General features: G+C 40.9%; 1 protein-coding gene across 2 annotated transcripts in view; it reads right to left on the reverse strand.

Annotated features, from left to right (window-relative positions):
* The window catches only part of LOC117316442 (adenosine deaminase-like), a 43,758-nt gene that overhangs the window by 11,379 nt on the left and 8,783 nt on the right, over positions 1-23,596 (reverse strand). Inside the window, exons 2-4 of one of the 2 annotated variants that reach the window (XM_033871026.1) lie at positions 22,548-22,670; positions 15,358-15,419; positions 14,932-15,084 (exon numbers count right to left, since the gene is read on the reverse strand). In XM_033871026.1, the coding sequence (XP_033726917.1) occupies positions 14,932-15,084; positions 15,358-15,419; positions 22,548-22,583 (251 nt within the window). In that variant the 5' untranslated portion in view covers positions 22,584-22,670. The remainder of the gene's footprint in view (positions 1-14,931; positions 15,085-15,357; positions 15,420-22,547; positions 22,671-23,596) is intronic. The other variant, XM_033871027.1, reaches the window with a different exon arrangement.

Genomic DNA, 23,596 nt, shown 5'->3' on the forward strand with positions numbered 1-23,596 from the left:
GAGGGCCTGTATCGCTCACCTGGATTTCATGAGATAAGAAACAAGAATGATGATTAAGTATATTTGTCACTGGTGTTGCTATGTCAATATATCATAGGCATTTTATATGGGTACGTGAGGATTTGATGTCAAACAAGGGGTCGGCCCAATCATTTGTACAATTTTGAATCCTTAACCCAAGGGAATGCTACCAGTCACATATTAAAGATAGCCATTGCTTAGTTTCAGAGAAAAAGTTGTTTAGATCAATTCTGCCAAAATAACCCCTTTTGGTCCCGCCTCTTAGGTCCCCTGGGGTCAGCCCTGTCATTTGTACAATTTTGAATTCCTACCCTAGGGGGTTGCTACCAGGCAAATATGAGTGATATCCATTGCTTAGTTTCAGAGAAGAAGTTGTTTATATCAATTTAGCCGAATTGACCCCTTTTGGTCCCGCCCCTCAGCCCCCAGGGAGGTAGACCCACCATTTGTACAATTTTGAATCTCTACTCCACAGCGATTCTCACAGTCAAAATTGAGCAATATATATTGCTTAGTTTCAGAGGAGAAGTTGTTCATATCAATTTAGCCAAATTGACCCCTCTTGGCCCCGCCCCTCAGGCCCCCCAGGGATCAGCCACACCATTTGTACAATTTTGAATCCCCACCCCATATTGTTGCTACCAGGCAAATATGAGCAATATCCTTTGCTCGGTTTCAGAGAAGAAGCTGTTTATATCAATATAGCCCAATTGAACACATTTGGTCCCGCCCCTCAGGCCCCTAGGGGTCAGTCCCATCATTTGTACAATTTTGAATCCCCACCCCAAAGTGATGCTACCATGCAAATATGAGCGATATTCATTGCTCGGTTTCAGAGAAGAAGTCGTTAATATCAATATAGCTATATTGACCCATTTTGGCCGCGCCCCTCAGGCCCCTAGGGGGTCAGCACCACCATTTGTACAATTTTGAATCCCCACCTCATAGTGATGCTTCCAGGCAAATAGGAGCAATATCCTTTGCTCTGTTTCAGAGAAGAAGTTGTTTATATCAATATAGCTATATTGACCCATTTTGGCACCGCCCCTCAGGCCCCTAGGGAGTCAGCACCACCATTTGTACAATTTTTAATCCCCGCTTCCAGGCAAATTGGAGCAATATCCTTTGCTCGGTTTCAGAGAAGAAGTTGTTTATATCAATATAGCCAAATTGAACACATTTGGCCCCGCCCTTCAGGCCCCTGGGGGTCAGCCCAATCATTTGTACGATTTTGAGTCCCCTACCCATAGGGATGCTTCTGACCAAATTTGGTCAAATTCTGATCAGTGGTTATGAAGAAGAAGTCAATTGTTGAGGGACGGACGACAGACGGACGACAGACGACGGACGACGGACGCCACGGTGTGGCATAAGCTCACCTTGGTCCTTCGGACCAGGTGAGCTAATAAATCAAAAGAAATGCCAAAATGTGGATGGGGATGTATAAAAAATCCATAACTCAATAATCTTTAAAACTAATGTAGAGTAGGAGATATTGGCCGGGCAATTATCTGTCAACAAGTCAAAGGTCAAAATGTACATGTAAGTCACAGTGACCCACTTTTGGTACACGACACTCTGCCTCACCGGGGTGAATATATGTCCCAAGTATGAAGTTTCAGTGGAAGGAAGTGTATGATACAGAGCCTGGACAAGTTAAGATGAGAAAGGATGGACGGACACAACGTAATATTTTAATCTATATCCCACCTACCATTGACACGCACTCCTGCTCCTTACGATATGATAGACATGGAAACATTGAAGGTATCCGACACTACACACAGTACTTACGCTATGATAGACATGGACACATTGAAGGTATCCGACACTACACACAGTACTTACGCTATGATAGACATGGACACATTGAAGGTATCCGACACTACACACAGTACTTACGCTATGATAGACATGGACACATTGAAGGTATCCGACACTACACACAGTACTTACGCTATGATAGACATGGACACATTGAAGGTATCCAAGACTACACACAGTACTTACGCTATGATAGACATGGACACATTGAAGGTATCCGACACTACACACAGTACTTACGCTATGATAGACATGGACACATTGAAGGTATCCGACACTACACACAGTACTTACGCTATGATAGACATGGACACATTGAAGGTATCCAAGAATACACACAGTACTTACGCTATGATAGACATGGACACATTGAAGGTATCCGACACTACACACAGTACTTACGCTATGATAGACACGGACACATTGAAGGTATCCAAGAATACACACAGTACTTACGCTATGATAGACATGGACACATTGAAGGTATCCGACACTACACACAGTACTTACGCTATGATAGACATGGACACATTGAAGGTATCCGACACTACACACAGTACTTACGTTATGATAGACATGGACACATTGAAGGTATCCGACACTACACACAGTACTTACGCTATGATAGACATGGACACATTGAAGGTATCCGACACTACACACAGTACTTACGCTATGATAGACATGGACACATTGAAGGTATCGGACACTACACACAGTACTTACGCTATGATAGACATGGACACATTGAAGGTATCCGACACTACACACAGTACTTACGCTATGATAGACATGGACACATTGAAGGTATCCGACACTACACACAGTACTTACGCTATGATAGACATGGACACATTGAAGGTATCCGACACTACACACAGTACTTACGCTATGATAGACATGGACACATTGAAGGTATCCGACACTACACACAGTACTTACGCTATGATAGACATGGACACATTGAAGGTATCCGACACTACACACAGTACTTACACTATGATAGACATGGACACATTGAAGGTATCCGACACTACACACAGTACTTACACTATGATAGACATGGACACATTGAAGGTATCCGACACTACACACAGTACTTACGCTATGATAGACATGGACACATTGAAGGTATCCGACACTACACACAGTACTTACGCTATGATAGACATGGACACATTGAAGGTATCCGACACTACACACAGTACTTACGCTATGATAGACATGGACACATTGAAGGTATCCGACACTACACACAGTACTTACGCTATGATAGACATGGACACATTGAAGGTATCCGACACTACACACAGTACTTACGCTATGATAGACATGGACACATTGAAGGTATCCGACACTACACACAGTACTTACGCTATGATAGACATGGACACATTGAAGGTATCCGACACTACACACAGTACTTACGCTATGATAGACATGGACACATTGAAGGTATCCGACACTACACACAGTACTTACGCTATGATAGACATGGACACATTGAAGGTATCCGACACTACACACAGTACTTACGCTATGATAGACATGGACACATTGAAGGTATCCGACACTACACACAGTACTTACGCTATGATAGACATGGACACATTGAAGGTATCCGACACTACACACAGTACTTACGCTATGATAGACATGGACACATTGAAGGTATCCGACACTACACACAGTACTTACGCTATGATAGACATGGACACATTGAAGGTATCCGACACTACACACAGTACTTACGCTATGATAGACATGGACACATTGAAGGTATCCGACACTACACACAGTACTTACGCTATGATAGACATGGACACATTGAAGGTATCCGACACTACACACAGTACTTACGCTATGATAGACATGGACACATTGAAGGTATCCGACACTACACACAGTACTTACGCTATGATAGACATGGACACATTGAAGGTATCCGACACTACACACAGTACTTACGCTATGATAGACATGGACACATTGAAGGTATCCGACACTACACACAGTACTTACGCTATGATAGACATGGACACATTGAAGGTATCCGACACTACACACAGTACTTACGCTATGATAGACATGGACACATTGAAGGTATCCGACACTACACACAGTACTTACACTATGATAGACATGGACACATTGAAGGTATCCGACACTACACACAGTACTTACGCTATGATAGACATGGACACATTGAAGGTATCCGACACTACACACAGTACTTACGCTATGATAGACATGGACACATTGAAGGTATCCGACACTACACACAGTACTTACGCTATGATAGACATGGACACATTGAAGGTATCCGACACTACACACAGTACTTACGCTATGATAGACATGGACACATTGAAGGTATCCGACACTATACACACAGTACTTACACTATGATAGACATGGACACATTGAAGGTATCCGACACTACACACAGTACTTACGCTATGATAGACATGGACACATTGAAGGTATCCGACACTACACACAGTACTTACGCTATGATAGACATGGACACATTGAAGGTATCCGACACTACACACAGTACTTACGCTATGATAGACATGGACACATTGAAGGTATCCGACACTACACACAGTACTTACGCTATGATAGACATGGACACATTGAAGGTATCCGACACTACACACAGTACTTACGCTATGATAGACATGGACACATTGAAGGTATCCGACACTACACACAGTACTTACGCTATGATAGACATGGACACATTGAAGGTATCCGACACTACACACAGTACTTACGCTATGATAGACATGGACACATTGAAGGTATCCGACACTACACACAGTACTTACGCTATGATAGACATGGACACATTGAAGGTATCCGACACTACACACAGTACTTACGCTATGATAGACATGGACACATTGAAGGTATCCGACACTACACACAGTACTTACGCTATGATAGACATGGACACATTGAAGGTATCCGAGCACTACACACAGTACTTACGCTATGATAGACATGGACACATTGAAGGTATCCGACACTACACACAGTACTTACGCTATGATAGACATGGACACATTGAAGGTATCCGACACTACACACAGTACTTACGCTATGATAGACATGGACACATTGAAGGTATCCGACACTACACACAGTACTTACGCTATGATAGACATGGACACATTGAAGGTATCCGACACTACACACAGTACTTACACTATGATAGACATGGACACATTAAAGGTATCCGACACTACACACAGTACTTACGCTATGATAGACATGGACACATTGAAGGTATCCGACACTACACACGGTACTTACGCTATGATAGACATGGACACATTGAAGGTATCCGACACTACACACAGTACTTACGCTATGATAGACATGGACACATTGAAGGTATCCGACACTACACACAGTACTTACGCTATGATAGACATGGACACATTGAAGGTATCCGACACTACACACAGTACTTACGCTATGATAGACATGGACACATTGAAGGTATCCGACACTACACACAGTACTTACGCTATGATAGACATGGACACATTGAAGGTATCCGACACTACACACAGTACTTACGTTATGATAGACATGGACACATTGAAGGTATCCGACACTACACACAGTACTTACGCTATGATAGACATGGACACATTGAAGGTATCCGACACTACACACAGTACTTACGCTATGATAGACATGGACACATTGAAGGTATCCGACACTACACACAGTACTTACGCTATGATAGACATGGACACATTGAAGGTATCCGACACTACACACAGTACTTACGCTATGATAGACATGGACACATTGAAGGTATCCGACACTACACACAGTACTTACGCTATGATAGACATGGACACATTGAAGGTATCCGACACTACACACAGTACTTACGCTATGATAGACATGGACACATTGAAGGTATCCGACACTACACACAGTACTTACGCTATGATAGACATGGACACATTGAAGGTATCCGACACTACACACAGTACTTACGCTATGATAGACATGGACACATTGAAGGTATCCGACACTACACACAGTACTTACGCTATGATAGACATGGACACATTGAAGGTATCCGACACTACACACAGTACTTACGCTATGATAGACATGGACACATTGAAGGTATCCGACACTACACACAGTACTTACGCTATGATAGACATGGACACATTGAAGGTATCCGACACTACACACAGTACTTACGCTATGATAGACATGGACACATTGAAGGTATCCGACACTACACACAGTACTTACGCTATGATAGACATGGACACATTGAAGGTATCCGACACTACACACAGTACTTACGCTATGATAGACATGGACACATTGAAGGTATCCGACACTACACACAGTACTTACGCTATGATAGACATGGACACATTGAAGGTATCCGACACTACACACAGTACTTACGCTATGATAGACATGGACACATTGAAGGTATCCGACACTACACACAGTACTTACGCTATGATAGACATGGACACATTGAAGGTATCCGACACTACACACAGTACTTACGCTATGATAGACATGGACACATTGAAGGTATCCGACACTACACACAGTACTTACGCTATGATAGACATGGACACATTGAAGGTATCCGACACTACACACAGTACTTACGCTATGATAGACATGGACACATTGAAGGTATCCGACACTACACACAGTACTTACGCTATGATAGACATGGACACATTGAAGGTATCCGACACTACACACAGTACTTACGCTATGATAGACATGGACACATTGAAGGTATCCGACACTACACACAGTACTTACGCTATGATAGACATGGACACATTGAAGGTATCCGACACTACACACAGTACTTACGCTATGATAGACATGGACACATTGAAGGTATCCGACACTACACACAGTACTTACGCTATGATAGACATGGACACATTGAAGGTATCCGACACTACACACAGTACTTACGCTATGATAGACATGGACACATTGAAGGTATCCGACACTACACACAGTACTTACGCTATGATAGACATGGACACATTGAAGGTATCCGACACTACACACAGTACTTACGCTATGATAGACATGGACACATTGAAGGTATCCGACACTACACACAGTACTTACGCTATGATAGACATGGACACATTGAAGGTATCCGACACTACACACAGTACTTACGCTATGATAGACATGGACACATTGAAGGTATCCGACACTACACACAGTACTTACGCTATGATAGACATGGACACATTGAAGGTATCCGACACTTAACACAGTACTTACGCTATGATAGACATGGACACATTGAAGGTATCCGACACTACACACAGTACTTACGCTATGATAGACATGGACACATTGAAGGTATCCGACACTACACACAGTACTTACGCTATGATAGACATGGACACATTGAAGGTATCCGACACTACACACAGTACTTACGCTATGATAGACATGGACACATTGAAGGTATCCGGACCTACACACAGTACTTACGCTATGATAGACATGGACACATTGAAGGTATCCGACACTACACACAGTACTTACGCTATGATAGACATGGACACATTGAAGGTATCCGACACTACACACAGTACTTACGCTATGATAGACATGGACACATTGAAGGTATCCGACACTACACACAGTACTTACGCTATGATAGACATGGACACATTGAAGGTATCCGACACTACACACAGTACTTACGCTATGATAGACATGGACACATTGAAGGTATCCGACACTACACACAGTACTTACGCTATGATAGACATGGACACATTGAAGGTATCCGACACTACACACAGTACTTACGCTATGATAGACATGGACACATTGAAGGTATCCGACACTACACACAGTACTTACGCTATGATAGACATGGACACATTGAAGGTATCCGACACTACACACAGTACTTACGCTATGATAGACATGGACACATTGAAGGTATCCGACACTACACACAGTACTTACGCTATGATAGACATGGACACATTGAAGGTATCCGACACTACACACAGTACTTACGCTATGATAGACATGGACACATTGAAGGTATCCGACACTACACACAGTACTTACGCTATGATAGACATGGACACATTGAAGGTATCCGACACTACACACAGTACTTACGCTATGATAGACATGGACACATTGAAGGTATCCGACACTACACACAGTACTTACGCTATGATAGACATGGACACATTGAAGGTATCCGCACTACACACAGTACTTACGCTATGATAGACATGGACACATTGAAGGTATCCGACACTACACACAGTACTTACGCTATGATAGACATGGACACATTGAAGGTATCCGACACTACACACAGTACTTACGCTATGATAGACATGGACACATTGAAGGTATCCGACACTACACACAGTACTTACGCTATGATAGACATGGACACATTGAAGGTATCCGACACTACACACAGTACTTACGCTATGATAGACATGGACACATTGAAGGTATCCGACACTACACACAGTACTTACGCTATGATAGACATGGACACATTGAAGGTATCCGACACTACACACAGTACTTACGCTATGATAGACATGGACACATTGAAGGTATCCGACACTACACACAGTACTTACGCTATGATAGACATGGACACATTGAAGGTATCCGACACTACACACAGTACTTACGCTATGATAGACATGGACACATTGAAGGTATCCGACACTACACACAGTACTTACGTTATGATAGACATGGACACATTGAAGGTATCCGACACTACACACAGTACTTACGCTATGATAGACATGGACACATTGAAGGTATCCGACACTACACACAGTACTTACGCTATGATAGACATGGACACATTGAAGGTATCCGACACTACACACAGTACTTACGCTATGATAGACATGGACACATTGAAGGTATCCGACACTACACACAGTACTTACGCTATGATAGGACATGGACACATTGAAGGTATCCGACACTACACACAGTACTTACGCTATGATAGACATGGACACATTGAAGGTATCCGACACTACACACAGTACTTACGCTATGATAGACATGGACACATTGAAGGTATCCGACACTACACACAGTACTTACGCTATGATAGACATGGACACATTGAAGGTATCCGACACTACACACAGTACTTACGCTATGATAGACATTGAAGGTATCCGACACTACACACAGTACTTACGCTATGATAGACATGGACACATTGAAGGTATCCGACACTACACACAGTACTTACGCTATGATAGACATGGACACATTGAAGGTATCCGACACTACACACAGTACTTAAGCTATGATAGACATGGACACATTGAAGGTATCCGGCACTACACACAGTACTTACGCTATGATAGACATGGAAACATTGAAGGTATCCGACACTACACACAGTACTTACGCTATGATAGACATGGACACATTGAAGGTATCCGACACTACACACAGTACTTACGCTATGATAACATGACACATTGAAGTAACGACACTACACACAGTACTTACGCTATGATAGACATGGACACATTGAAGGTATCCGACACTACACACAGTACTTACGCTATGATAGACATGGACACATTGAAGGTATCCGACACTACACACAGTACTTACGCTATGATAGACATGGACACATTGAAGGTATCCGACACTACACACAGTACTTACGCTATGATAGACATGGACACATTGAAGGTATCCGACACTACACACAGTACTTACGCTATGATAGACATGGACACATTGAAGGTATCCGACACTACACACAGTACTTACGCTATGATAGACATGGACACATTGAAGGTATCCGACACTACACACAGTACTTACGCTATGATAGACATGGACACATTGAAGGTATCCGACACTACACACAGTACTTACGCTATGATAGACATGGACACATTGAAGGTATCCGACACTACACACAGTACTTACGCTATGATAGACATGGACACATTGAAGGTATCCGACACTACACACAGTACTTACGCTATGATAGACATGGACACATTGAAGGTATCCGACACTACACACAGTACTTACGCTATGATAGACATGGACACATTGAAGGTATCCGACACTACACACAGTACTTACGCTATGATAGACATGGACACATTGAAGGTATCCGACACTACACACAGTACTTACGCTATGATAGACATGGACACATTGAAGGTATCCGACACTACACACAGTACTTACGCTATGATAGACATGGACACATTGAAGGTATCCGACACTACACACAGTACTTACGCTATGATAGACATGGACACATTGAAGGTATCCGACACTACACACAGTACTTACGCTATGATAGACATGAACACATTGAAGGTATCCAGACACTACACACAGTACTTACGCTATGATAGACATGGACACATTGAAGGTATCCGACACTACACACAGTACTTACGCTATGATAGACATGGACACATTGAAGGTATCCGACACTACACACAGTACTTACGCTATGATAGACATGGACACATTGAAGGTATCCGACACTACACACAGTACTTACGCTATGATAGACATGGACACATTGAAGGTATTCGGCACTACACACAGTACTTACGCTATGATAGACATGGACACATAAGGTATCCGACACTACACACAGTACTTACGCTATGATAGACATGGACACATTGAAGGTATCGGACACTACACACAGTACTTACGCTATGATAGACATGGACACATTGAAGGTATCCGACACTACACACAGTACTTACGCTATGATAGACATGGACACATTGAAGGTATTCGACACTACACACAGTACTTACGCTATGATAGACATGGACACATTGAAGGTATTCGACACTACACACAGTACTTACGCTATGATAGACATGGACACATTGAAGGTATTCCGCACTACACACAGTACTTACGCTATGATAGACATGGACACATTGAAGGTATCCGACACTACACACAGTACTTACGCTATGATAGACATGGACACATTGAAGGTATCCGACACTACACACAGTACTTACGCTATGATAGACATGGACACATTGAAGGTATCCGACACTACACACAGTACTTACGCTATGATAGACATGGACACATTGAAGGTATCCGACACTACACACAGTACTTACGCTATGATAGACATGGACACATTGAAGGTATCCGACACTACACACAGTACTTACGCTATGATAGACATGGACACATTGAAGGTATCCGACACTACACACAGTACTTACGCTATGATAGACATGGACACATTGAAGGTATCCGACACTACACACAGTACTTACGCTATGATAGACATGGACACATTGAAGGTATCCGACCACTACACACAGTACTTACGTTATGATAGACATGGACACATTGAAGGTATCCGACACTACACACAGTACTTACGCTTATGATAGACATGGAAACATTGAAGGTATCCGACACTACACACAGTACTTACGCTATGATAGACATGGACACATTGAAGGTATCCGACACTACACACAGTACTTACGCTATGATAGACATGGACACATTGAAGGTATCCGACACTACACACAGTACTTACGCTATGATAGACATGGACACATTGAAGGTATCCGACACTACACACAGTACTTACGCTATGATAGACATGGACACATTGAAGGTATCCGACACTACACACAGTACTTACGCTATGATAGACATGGACACATTGAAGGTATCCGACACTACACACAGTACTTACGCTATGATAGGACATGGACACATTGAAGGTATCCAGACACTACACACAGTACTTACGCTATGATAGACATGGACACATTGAAGGTATCCGACACTACACACAGTACTTACGCTATGATAGACATGGACACATTGAAGGTATCCGACACTACACACAGTACTTACGCTATGATAGACATGGACACATTGAAGGTATCCGACACTACACACAGTACTTACGCTATGATAGACATGGACACATTGAAGGTATCCGACACTACACACAGTACTTACGCTATGATAGACATGGACACATTGAAGGTATCCGACACTACACACAGTACTTACGCTATGATAGACATGGACACATTGAAGGTATCCGACACTACACACAGTACTTACGCTATGATAGACATGGACACATTGAAGGTATCCGACACTACACACAGGTACTTACGCTATGATAGACATGGACACATTGAAGGTATCCGACACTACACACAGTACTTACGCTATGATAGACATGGACACATTGAAGGTATTCGACACTACACACAGTACTTACGCTATGATAGACATGGACACATTGAAGGTATTCGGCACTACACACAGTACTTACGCTATGATAGACATGGACACATTGAAGGTATCCAAGACTACACACAGTACTTACGCTATGATAGACATGGACACATTGAAGGTATCCGACACTACACACAGTACTTACGCTATGATAGACATGGACACATTGAAGGTATCCGACACTACACACAGTACTTACGCTATGATAGACATGGACACATTGAAGTATCCGACACTACACACAGTACTTACGCTATGATAGACATGGACACATTGAAGGTATTCGACACTACACACAGTACTTACGCTATGATAGACATGGACACATTGAAGGTATCCGACACTACACACAGTACTTACGCTATGATAGACATGGACACATTGAAGGTATCGACACTTACACACAGTACTTACGCTATGATAGACATGGACACATTGAAGGTATCCGACACTACACACAGTACTTACGCTATGATAGACATGGACACATTGAAGGTATCCGACACTACACACAGTACTTACGCTATGATAGACATGGACACATTGAAGGTATCCGACACTACACACAGTACTTACGCTATGATAGACATGGACACATTGAAGGTATCCGACACTACACACAGTACTTACGCTATGATAGACATGGACACATTGAAGGTATCCGACACTACACACAGTACTTACGCTATGATAGACATGGACACATTGAAGGTATCCGACACTACACACAGTACTTACGCTATGATAGACATGGACACATTGAAGGTATCCGACACTACACACAGTACTTACGCTATGATAGACATGGACACATTGAAGGTATTCGACACTACACACAGTACTTACGCTATGATAGACATGGACACATTGAAGGTATCCGACACTACACACAGTACTTACGCTATGATAGACATGGACACATTGAAGGTATCCGACACTACACACAGTACTTACGCTATGATAGACATGGACACATTGAAGGTATCCGACACTACACACAGTACTTACGCTATGATAGACATGGACACATTGAAGGTATCCGACACTACACACAGTACTTACGCTATGATAGACATGGACACATTGAAGGTATCCGACACTACACACAGTACTTACGCTATGATAGACATGGACACATTGAAGGTATCCGACACTACACACAGTACTTACGCTATGATAGACATGGACACATTGAAGGTATCCGACACTACACACAGTACTTACGCTATGATAGACATGGACACATTGAAGGTATCCGACACTACACACAGTACTTACGCTATGATAGACATGGACACATTGAAGGTATCCGACACTACACACAGTACTTACGCTATGATAGACATGGACACATTGAAGGTATCCAAGACTACACACAGTACTTACGCTATGATAGACATGGACACATTGAAGGTATCCGACACTACACACAGTACTTACGTTATGATAGACATGGACACATTGAAGGTATCCGACACTACACACAGTACTTACGCTATGATAGACATGGACACATTGAAGGTATCCGACACTACACACAGTACTTACGCTATGATAGACATGGACACATTGAAGGTATCCGACACTACACACAGTACTTACACTATGATAGACATGGACACATTGAAGGTATCCGACACTACACACAGTACTTACGCTATGATAGACATGGACACATTGAAGGTATCCGACACTACACACAGTACTTACGCTATGATAGACATGGACACATTGAAGGTATCCGACACTACACACAGTACTTACACTATGATAGACATGGACACATTGAAGGTATCCGACACTACACACAGTACTTACGCTATGATAGACATGGACACATTGAAGGTATCCGACACTACACACAGTACTTACGCTATGATAGACATGGACACATTGAAGGTATCCAAGACTACACACAGTACTTACGTTATGATAGACATGGACACATTGAAGGTATCCGACACTACACACAGTACTTACGTTATGATAGACATGGACACATTGAAGGTATCCGACACTACACACAGTACTTACGCTATGATAGACATGGACACATTGAAGGTATCCAAGACTACACACAGTACTTACGTTATGATAGACATGGACACATTGAAGGTATCGGACACTACACACAGTACTTACACTATGATAGACATGGACACATTGAAGGTATCCGACACTACACACAGTACTTACGCTATGATAGACATGGACACATTGAAGGTATCCGACACTACACACAGTACTTACGCTATGATAGACATGGACACATTGAAGGTATCCGACACTACACACAGTACTTACACTATGATAGACATGGACACATTGAAGGTATCCGACACTACACACAGTACTTACGCTATGATAGACATGGACACATTGAAGGTATTCGGCACTACACACAGTACTTACGCTATGATAGACATGGACACATTGAAGGTATCCAAGACTACACACAGTACTTACGTTATGATAGACATGGACACATTGAAGGTATCCGACACTACACACAGTACTTACGTTATGATAGACATGGACACATTGAAGGTATCCGACACTACACACAGTACTTACGCTATGATAGACATGGACACATTGAAGGTATCCAAGACTACACACAGTACTTACGTTATGATAGACATGGACACATTGAAGGTATCGGACACTACACACAGTACTTACGCTATGATAGACATGGACACATTAAAGGTATCTGACACTACCCACAGTACTTACGCTATGATAGGCATGAACACATTGAAGGTATGAAGGAATTCTCTTAGACTACATGGTTTTTTTATGACTATTTCTTTGTTCAATGTCTCCGGGTCAGTGATCACAGTCTGTTTTCCATCCTCATCAATTGATATTATCGGCCGGTTTTTATTTCTGAAATTCATATCGTAAAATCTCTCACATATAAATATATCTTATATTTTCGGGTGAAGATTTAAAAGAAGTACAGAATCATCTTTCGGTGAAAAACAATGATTTTCTATTCTTAGATTTGTTTTTGTTCAAATAAATGAGGGAACATTTGTAGTATGACATTTGTATCGTATCTAAAGAGTGACTGAATAAATAATTACCATAAACTGATGTTAATTATCTTTATTTGTCCTACCGACACTTCACCTGCCCATTAAAAATTCCTATACTTACTTTGAAATATCTAAAATCGTCTCTGATCGGATGGCTCCATCAAGGTGAATATGCAGCTCGACCTTAATGTAAAGGTAAGAAAACTCTACACACGGAGTGAATCACTCAGAAATTCCAAAATTTACATTAGCGCCATGTTTAAACAAACACAAAATGTACGAAGTAACTTGAACGCCTCGTATCTAGAAGTTGATGACACTTTCGAGTGAAGTGAGAGTCCTTCTGTTATATTGAATGGTGTGTGGTGGAGGATATATATGTGGAGGTGGAGAGTGAGAGTCCGTCTGTTTATAAATGTGGAGATGGAGAGTGAGAGTCCGTCTGTTTATAAATGTGGAGGTGGAGAGTGAGAGTCCGTCTGTTTATAAATGTGGAGGTGGAGAGTGAGAGTCCGTCTGTTTATATTTGTGGAGGTGAAGAGAAAGTCCGTCTGTTATATTGAATGGTGTGCGGTGGAGGATATATATGTGGAGGAGAGTGAGAGTCCGTCTGTTTATAAATGTGGAGATGGAGAGTGAGAGTCGGTCTGTTTATATATGTGGAGATGAAGAGTGAGAGTCCTGTTATATTGAATGGTGTGTGGTGGAGGATATATATGTGGGAGAGTAGATCCGTCTGTTTTAAATGTGGAGGTGGGAAATGAGAGTCCCTCTGTTTTATTTTTAAGTTTTAAAAGGAGCCGTCTGTTATTTGAAAGGTGGCGGTGGGGTATATATGGGGAGGGGAAGTGAGAGTCCGTTGTTTAAATGGGGTAAGAGGTGGGGTCCGTCCCTTTTGAATGTGGGGGTAGAATGAGGTCCGTATGTTTATAAATGTGGAGGTGGAGAGTGAGAGTCCGTCTGTTTATAAATGTGGAGATGAAGAGTGAGAGTCCTGTTATATTGAATGGTGTGTAGTGGAGGATATATATGTGGAGGAGAGTGAGAGTCCGTCTGTTTATAAATGTGGAGGTAGAGGTGAAGAGTGAGAGTCCGTCTGTTTATAAATGTGGAGATGAAGAGTGAGAGTCCTGCTATATTGAATGGTGTGTGGTGGAGGATATATATGTGGAGGAGAGTGAGAGTCCGTCTGTTTATAAATGTGGAGATGAAGAGTGAGAGTCTGTCTGTTTATAAATGTGGAGGTAGAGAGTGAGAGTCCGTATGTTTATAAATGTGGAGGTAGAGAGTGAGAGTCCGTCTGTTTATAAATGTGGAGGTGGAGAGTGAGAGTCCTGTTATATTGAAAGATGTGTGATGGAGGATACATATGTGGAGGTAGAGAGTGAGAGTCCGTCTGTTTATAAATGTGGAGGTAGAGAGTGAGAGTCCGTCTGTTTATAAATGTGGAGGTGGAGAGTGAGAATCCGTCTGTTTATAAATGTGGAGGTAGAGAGTGAGAGTCCGTCTGTTTATAAATGTGGAGGTGGTTAGTGGGTGAGTGAGAGTCCGTCTGTTTATAGAGGTGGAGAGTGAGAGTCCGTCTGTTATATTGAATGGTGTGTGGTGGAGGATATATATGTGGAGGAGAGTGAGAGTCCGTCTGTTTATAAATGTGGAGGTGGAGAGTGAGAGTCCGTCTGTTTATAAATGTGGAGGTGGTTAGTGGGTGAGTGAGAGTCCGTCTGTTTATAGAGGTGGAGAGTGAGAGTCCGTCTGTTATATTGAATGGTGTGTGGTGGAGGATATATGTCCGTCTGTTTATAATTGTGGAGGTGGAGAGTGGAGGTGGAGACTGAGAGTCCGTCTGTTTATGAATGTGGAGGTAGAGAGTGAGAGTCCGTCTGTTTATAAATGTGGAGGTGGAGAGTGAGTGAGAGTCCGTCTGTTTATAAATGTGGAGGTGGTTAGTGGGTGAGTGAGAGTCCGTCTGTTTATAAATGTGGAGGTGGAGAGTGAGTGAGAGTCCGTCTGTTTATAAATGTGGAGATGGTTAGTGGGTGAGTGAGAGTCCGTCTGTTTATAGAGGTGGAGAGTGAGAGTCCGTCTGTTATATTGAATGGTGTGTGGTGGAGGATATATATGTGGAGGAGAGTGAGAGTCCGTCTGTTGATAATTGTGGAGGTGGAGAGTGAGAGTCCGTCTGTTTATAAATGTGGAGGTGGAGAGTGAGTGAGAGTCCGTCTGTTTATAAATGTGGAGGTGGTTAGTGGGTGAGTGAGAGTCCGTCTGTTTATAAATGTGGAGGTGGTTAGTGGGTGAGTGAGAGTCCGTCTGTTTATAAATGTGGAGGTGGAGAGTGAGTGAGAGTCCGTCTGTTTATAAATGTGGAGGTGGTTAGTGGGTGAGAGAGAGTCCGTCTGTTTATAGAGGTGTAGAGTGAGAGTCCGTCTGGTATATTGAATGGCGTGTGGTGGAGGATATATGTGTAGGAGAGTGAGAGTCCGTCTGTTTATAAATTTGGAGGTGGAAAGTGAGAGTCCGTCAGTTATGTCGAATGGTATTGTTTGCGGAGGATATACATGTAAATGTGGAGGAGATTGAGAGTCCGTCTGTTATATTGAGTGATATGTGTGGTTGGGGGTTTATATATGTAGGTGGAGAGTGAAGCCCGTCTGTTCGAGTACATATTATATAAACAGTCTATCACCGAATTCATATCATGAATGAAGGTGCATATATTATCTTGTCAAATTGTTTATAGATATATCTGATAATCTGGATGTAATGTGTGAAGAGAGAACGACCTCCTGCGTAAGGATATAAATTACTATCATGTAGCTGAGCCCATGGCTATAACCATGGTAGCTTACTTGTATTAATTCTATGAGTTAAGATTATAAAAATAATCCTTGATCATTATGTAAAGTTTGATTAAAATCCCCTAAGGGAATTAATTAATCCGCTAGAGCGCTGATAAACCTTGACGATAAGACGGACGGGAGAGGAAACCTATAGTTATATCGGTACCGGTGTAATAATGACTGTTGGCATTAAAAACTGGTTTCACCGACTAACTGCTTCTTTGAAAACTATTTACGTGTTAAACTGTCTTCTTTGGAAAGTTATTATAACAGGACAATAACTTTCCAAACAAACGTAGTTCAATATTGATGCTTTCTTATATTCAACCTGTAACAGTGTTATAAATCGCATTCAATAAAGTCAAATTTCGCACTGATCAATGAGACGTGTTCTTGTGACGTCAAGAATACACGCGACCGTTCCCGGCAAAAAAACGTAGTTCGTGGAAATAAACACGAAATCGTCAAATAAATTTCAACATTTTATCCACCTTTTATGCAACATAATTTGTAGCAAGTTAATCAATCGTTTTAGCACAATTTTTCGTGACGTCAAAAAGGCGTGCACTTAATACAGTGACGATAGACGAAACGACATCACTTTGTGGCGACGTCACAAACAATGGTCTTCATATCACCTGAACCAATATTAAGGATTAATTGTCAGTTTTGTTGCTTGCGTGGACTGATTAAGGGAAGCGAGCCTCGTGCAAATGAAGTGAATGCATTAATCACACGCCGGCAAGAAAGTGATTCGTCTCTCAGAACAGAAGCACGCGACCCAAAATCTTAATCGGGAAATTAAGTAATCCGAGTTTATTGGTTTCATTGAGGTCTTCATATCACCTTAACCAATGGCAATTATGTGAGAATTATGATCTGATAACTTTCCATTTGGTTGGGTAAGGTTATAGTAACAATGCAGAGCAAATGGAAATATGTACGGTTATCCGACGCCACCAGGCAAAAGTATCCGATGAAAACTTACGCCAACTATCTTTGCGTGGGCCCAAGAGAGCCTTACACATTTTTACTAGACAAAGGGAGATTGATATATTACAATTTGTCATAAAGAAACAGCTTCCTTCATACCTTTTTTTCTGAGGCTACTTGTTTTATTATTTTCGTACGTTATAGCATACACCTTCGAGAGATACATATATATATACAAGTATATCATAGCGCATTGTAGCTCCCCATTCCGCATTATAGGTATCCAATTTTGTTGAAACAATTTTTCGGCATAGCCGTTTAATATTCTTTTGGTCCCGGAAATGACGCGACAGGAGGCGTTACTGGTCAAGATGAAGTACGTGATTGGTCAATGTAGCGGTAAATGTAAAATGCAGATATGCAGTTAAAAACGAAACAAAGTTAAGATTGAATGCAAGCTGGATGTATCCTTTCAAGTGACACATTAATAAAATTATATTCCTGATTCAAATGCAGTCTTATTATCACCAAAAATGATTCAAACTGATATAAGTTTGGTACCGTGCTGAAACGCATTAGCTCGTTAATTTATTTCACCAGCAGTTTCACATTATAACCAACAGCATTCAAACTATGCCGTTTATCTTTTTTAAAGATATTTCTTGTTACTATTTATTTTGATTTCTTGTATTTTTATAAACCGTATTACATCCACAAGCACAGTAAATGGAGTTTGTAATTATCATTATTTCAAATAGTTAAATGAATTCAGATGACCATGCAAACAAATTTACCAGCCTTATGTTTTAAGTCTCCCAGCGTCGTTACGTTTAAATCTTTCTATCAAATTGACGCCCACTGTTGTGTGTTGATTTGCTTTTGTTGAATACAAATATTATGAAATATATACAGGCTTTAGGACGCAGTTTTGTAAAAAAAAAAAAATCAACTCACTGTAATCGTACGAAAGTTCCAAAACTATTTCCCTGTCAACGATGGCATAACACTCGTTCCAAGTGTAGCAGGCCTGGTTTTAATTGTAAATAGTTGTATGGTCGCCTTCTAGCTTCCGGCTATGGGGAATTTCTCTTTAGCTCAGTCGGTAGAGCGGCGGACCAGTAAGCCGAGGGTCGCGGGTTCGATCCCGGGTGGCTGCACACTACGACTCCTTGAACTTTTACACATGTCATACATGTATCTGACGATATAATTGTAATCGTGCGACAGTTCAAAAACTATTTCCCTGTCAAAGATGACATACCACTCGATCTAGATAATATCTGACGATATCATTGTAATTGTGAAAACTGTTTATCACTATCGCTAGAAAGTCGGGGCTACATGTCGAACTCTGAACCCGGACAGCTCTGAAAATTATCATTGATTTTTTTTTACATGTATAGTGCTAAAAATACTGAGCTTATAATAAATAACCAAATACTGGAATCCGGATATTACAGAAAATTTAGCAAAAAAGCCGAAGTCAAAAAAAAATTAAAACTTTTTTTTTTTTACACTTTCCTCGTCATAAATTTGTAACGAATGTGAAAAAGCCTATTTACAGCACAGCAAGGAAGTATGGATTCCACTAACTTCTCAACACTGTCTGACCCTTAATAGCCATGTATTATGCAATAAATTTTTGATCACGTCATAAAACATTTGCACAGCATGTATTACCATAAACGTAATTGTCATAGATGTGTTCTTTATGGATCTTTAGCTGAAGTTTAAAGCATCAGGAAAATTTTGACCTCTGTGACCTTGAATGATTATTGATAGTAATCTATCTTAGATAATTAACACTAGACCTATGACCGTAATAATTGAGAAGTTTTCAACTTTTTTTATTATTTCAGTCCATGGCGACCTTTGCCCCCTGTCAGAGCTCAAACGTTGAACAATTGGATAGGTTCGAAATAGAGATCCGGATAGATTTGAAAGATTTCGAGTCACCAAGCAGAGAGAACGAAATCAAATTCCAAAATTTGCGCGAATTGTCACGTAAGTCCCCTTTTACCGACAGACTTGAAGCATTTAAATATTTTAAACTTGAAGACTTTAAATAAAGATCTTCACCTAAAGAATTCCATAAACTGACACGGTTAATTGTCAATTTTGTCCCAGATAACAATATAATGATGTGTGACGTAATAGCCGTGTTAAATCCTCATTGTTTCACAGATACAATCGGATAAATAGAGAATATCTAACAGTGTCTTCGGTTATACCAAATATATTTCACGAGTGGGGCCAATATTTTGGAATTTTTCACGAGTGCGCAGTACGAGTGAAAAATATCAAAATATTAGCCACACGAGTAAAATATATTTGGTATTATTGAAGATACTGTTAGATATTCTGTTTATTACATTTTATAGCAAAATATACCGGATCAGCTTCTATTTTTCCCAAAGTGTCGTTTGCAAGCAGTGTTTTGATTGGTCAAATATGAAAAATTGATATTTTTCACTGTGAAAAAATATTTTAAAAAAAATAGACGGAATAATTTTCGATATTTCCCTGGTAAAATGTAACAAAATGTGGTTTTATGATGTGTTTGTATACATTAATAACGAAGATGTATATAACACAACTATATTACAATTCCATTGTACATGTAACGATATAAAAACAGACCCTAGCTACAATCCGAAACTCAATACAAACCTGCCAAATTATATAGTCCCAATGGAGTCCGGTTTAGACAGAGTACGCTGTACATAGCATTACTTTTGGTTTGGTTTATTTCGTTTAACGACCTATTAATAGCCAGGGTCATTTAAGGACGTGCCTGGTTTTGGAGGTGGAGGAAAGCCGGAGTACCCGGGGGGAAAACCACCGGCCTACGGTCAATACCAGGCAACTGACCCATGTAGGTTTCGAACTCGCAACCCAGAGGTGGAGGGCTAGTGGTAAAGTAACGGGACACCTTAACCACTCGGCCACCGCATTACATTTAAGTAACGGATTTGCCACATATATATATATATTATTATCAGGCTTGTCCTGTGAGTTTATCAGAAGCCATTCAAAGAGCTGAAGAACAACCAACGTACAGCCAAAACCCAGAGGACAGTCGTATAGCGAATAGAACTGTTAATAGCAAATTATTGCCCCATGATAAGATATGAAATATATAATAGAATATTTAAAAAAAAACGTGTTTTAAATACAGGTATACAGCCGCATGTGTCTGTAAATAGTATGATTTATTTATGCAACTTTCCGCCGTTATCGCCATGCTGTCTCCTTAATTGTTTACAAAACGATATTAGAATAGAATTTTACGGAATATCAACAAAAAAAAACAGAACCGTTTACTAATATATGTATCGCGTACACATCTCCGTATTGTGGTAACACATGCTCTAGACAATACACATATCATACACAACACACATGTACATATACACAGCAGGTGAGAGATTCCCTATCAAACCACGTACAACGCCTCATCAGGCGGGATTTCAGGCATCATCGGACGTTTCATTACAAGTGCACGCCCTACCCTTCCCCCGGGCTACATACTTACCTTGTAGCTGAACTTATCCCGTGGGGCGGCGGTCATACTGTTAGTCGAATGTGAAACTGCACCCGTCCGACTCGGATAGTTTACTCGAGAATGTCAGTCAGCCCTGCACACAAGTATGGAAACCTGCAAGTGACAACGATACAAATACAACTGAAGCGAGTTTCATCAGCGCGGATTTTTCGACCTGACACAGCGCGTGATATTTATAGAGTTTAAACAATATTTACCTCCCGAAGCTCAAGTTCAAGTTCTTTATTACTTTTGAGTATTTAAAATACGTCAATATCCGTGATTACTTTCGCACCACACCCACACAAACAAGAAATGTGATATCTAAAGCCTAGTGTGGAGTGACCTAACTACACATAAACAAACTCGCTCTTCTCCTAAAGTTATGTTGTTACAACATCTAGTAATCAAAAAATACTTAAACATCACTAATTGTAGACATCTTGCAGATTAATGATCTGTGATAATTTTCAAGCAGACAGCATGTTGAAATATATATCATTCCTATACGCGCGCACACACACACATATATATATGAAATATACGCACGTATGAACGTATGAATATAGATGACATTATATATAAAGGCTAATATTGATAACACCAGCAGAGAAACAATTCAAAACACAAATAACAACACAAACTATAAAGTATTGAAAGTAATGTTGCATTTGTAAGCTGTTAGGTGCTACACACAACTAATCATCTCTTTTTTCCCAAAAGCAACCACACTCATTTTTTTTATTTGACTTTTTTTTTTATAGTAATCGCCATATCCTAAAAGGAAAATCATACACAGATGTCGAGATGGCAGACTATTAGTGTACTAAATCGTACAATAAATATTGAAATGGACCTTAGCGTAGAGTAACCCTTGGTTAGCGAAGATGATAAAGGACATGTCATAAATCTTTGTACAACTATAATGTAGTTTAGTTTAGTATTGGTCAACTTCCTATTATCAACAGCTATGGTAATTTATACATGCGGGGGACCGTGATAGCTTAGTCGGTTATATCACAGGCATCTGCATCTGGTTC

This window comes from Pecten maximus, chromosome 18 (genome assembly GCF_902652985.1).
Source record: "Pecten maximus chromosome 18, xPecMax1.1, whole genome shotgun sequence".
Classification (NCBI taxonomy): domain Eukaryota; kingdom Metazoa; phylum Mollusca; class Bivalvia; order Pectinida; family Pectinidae; genus Pecten; species Pecten maximus.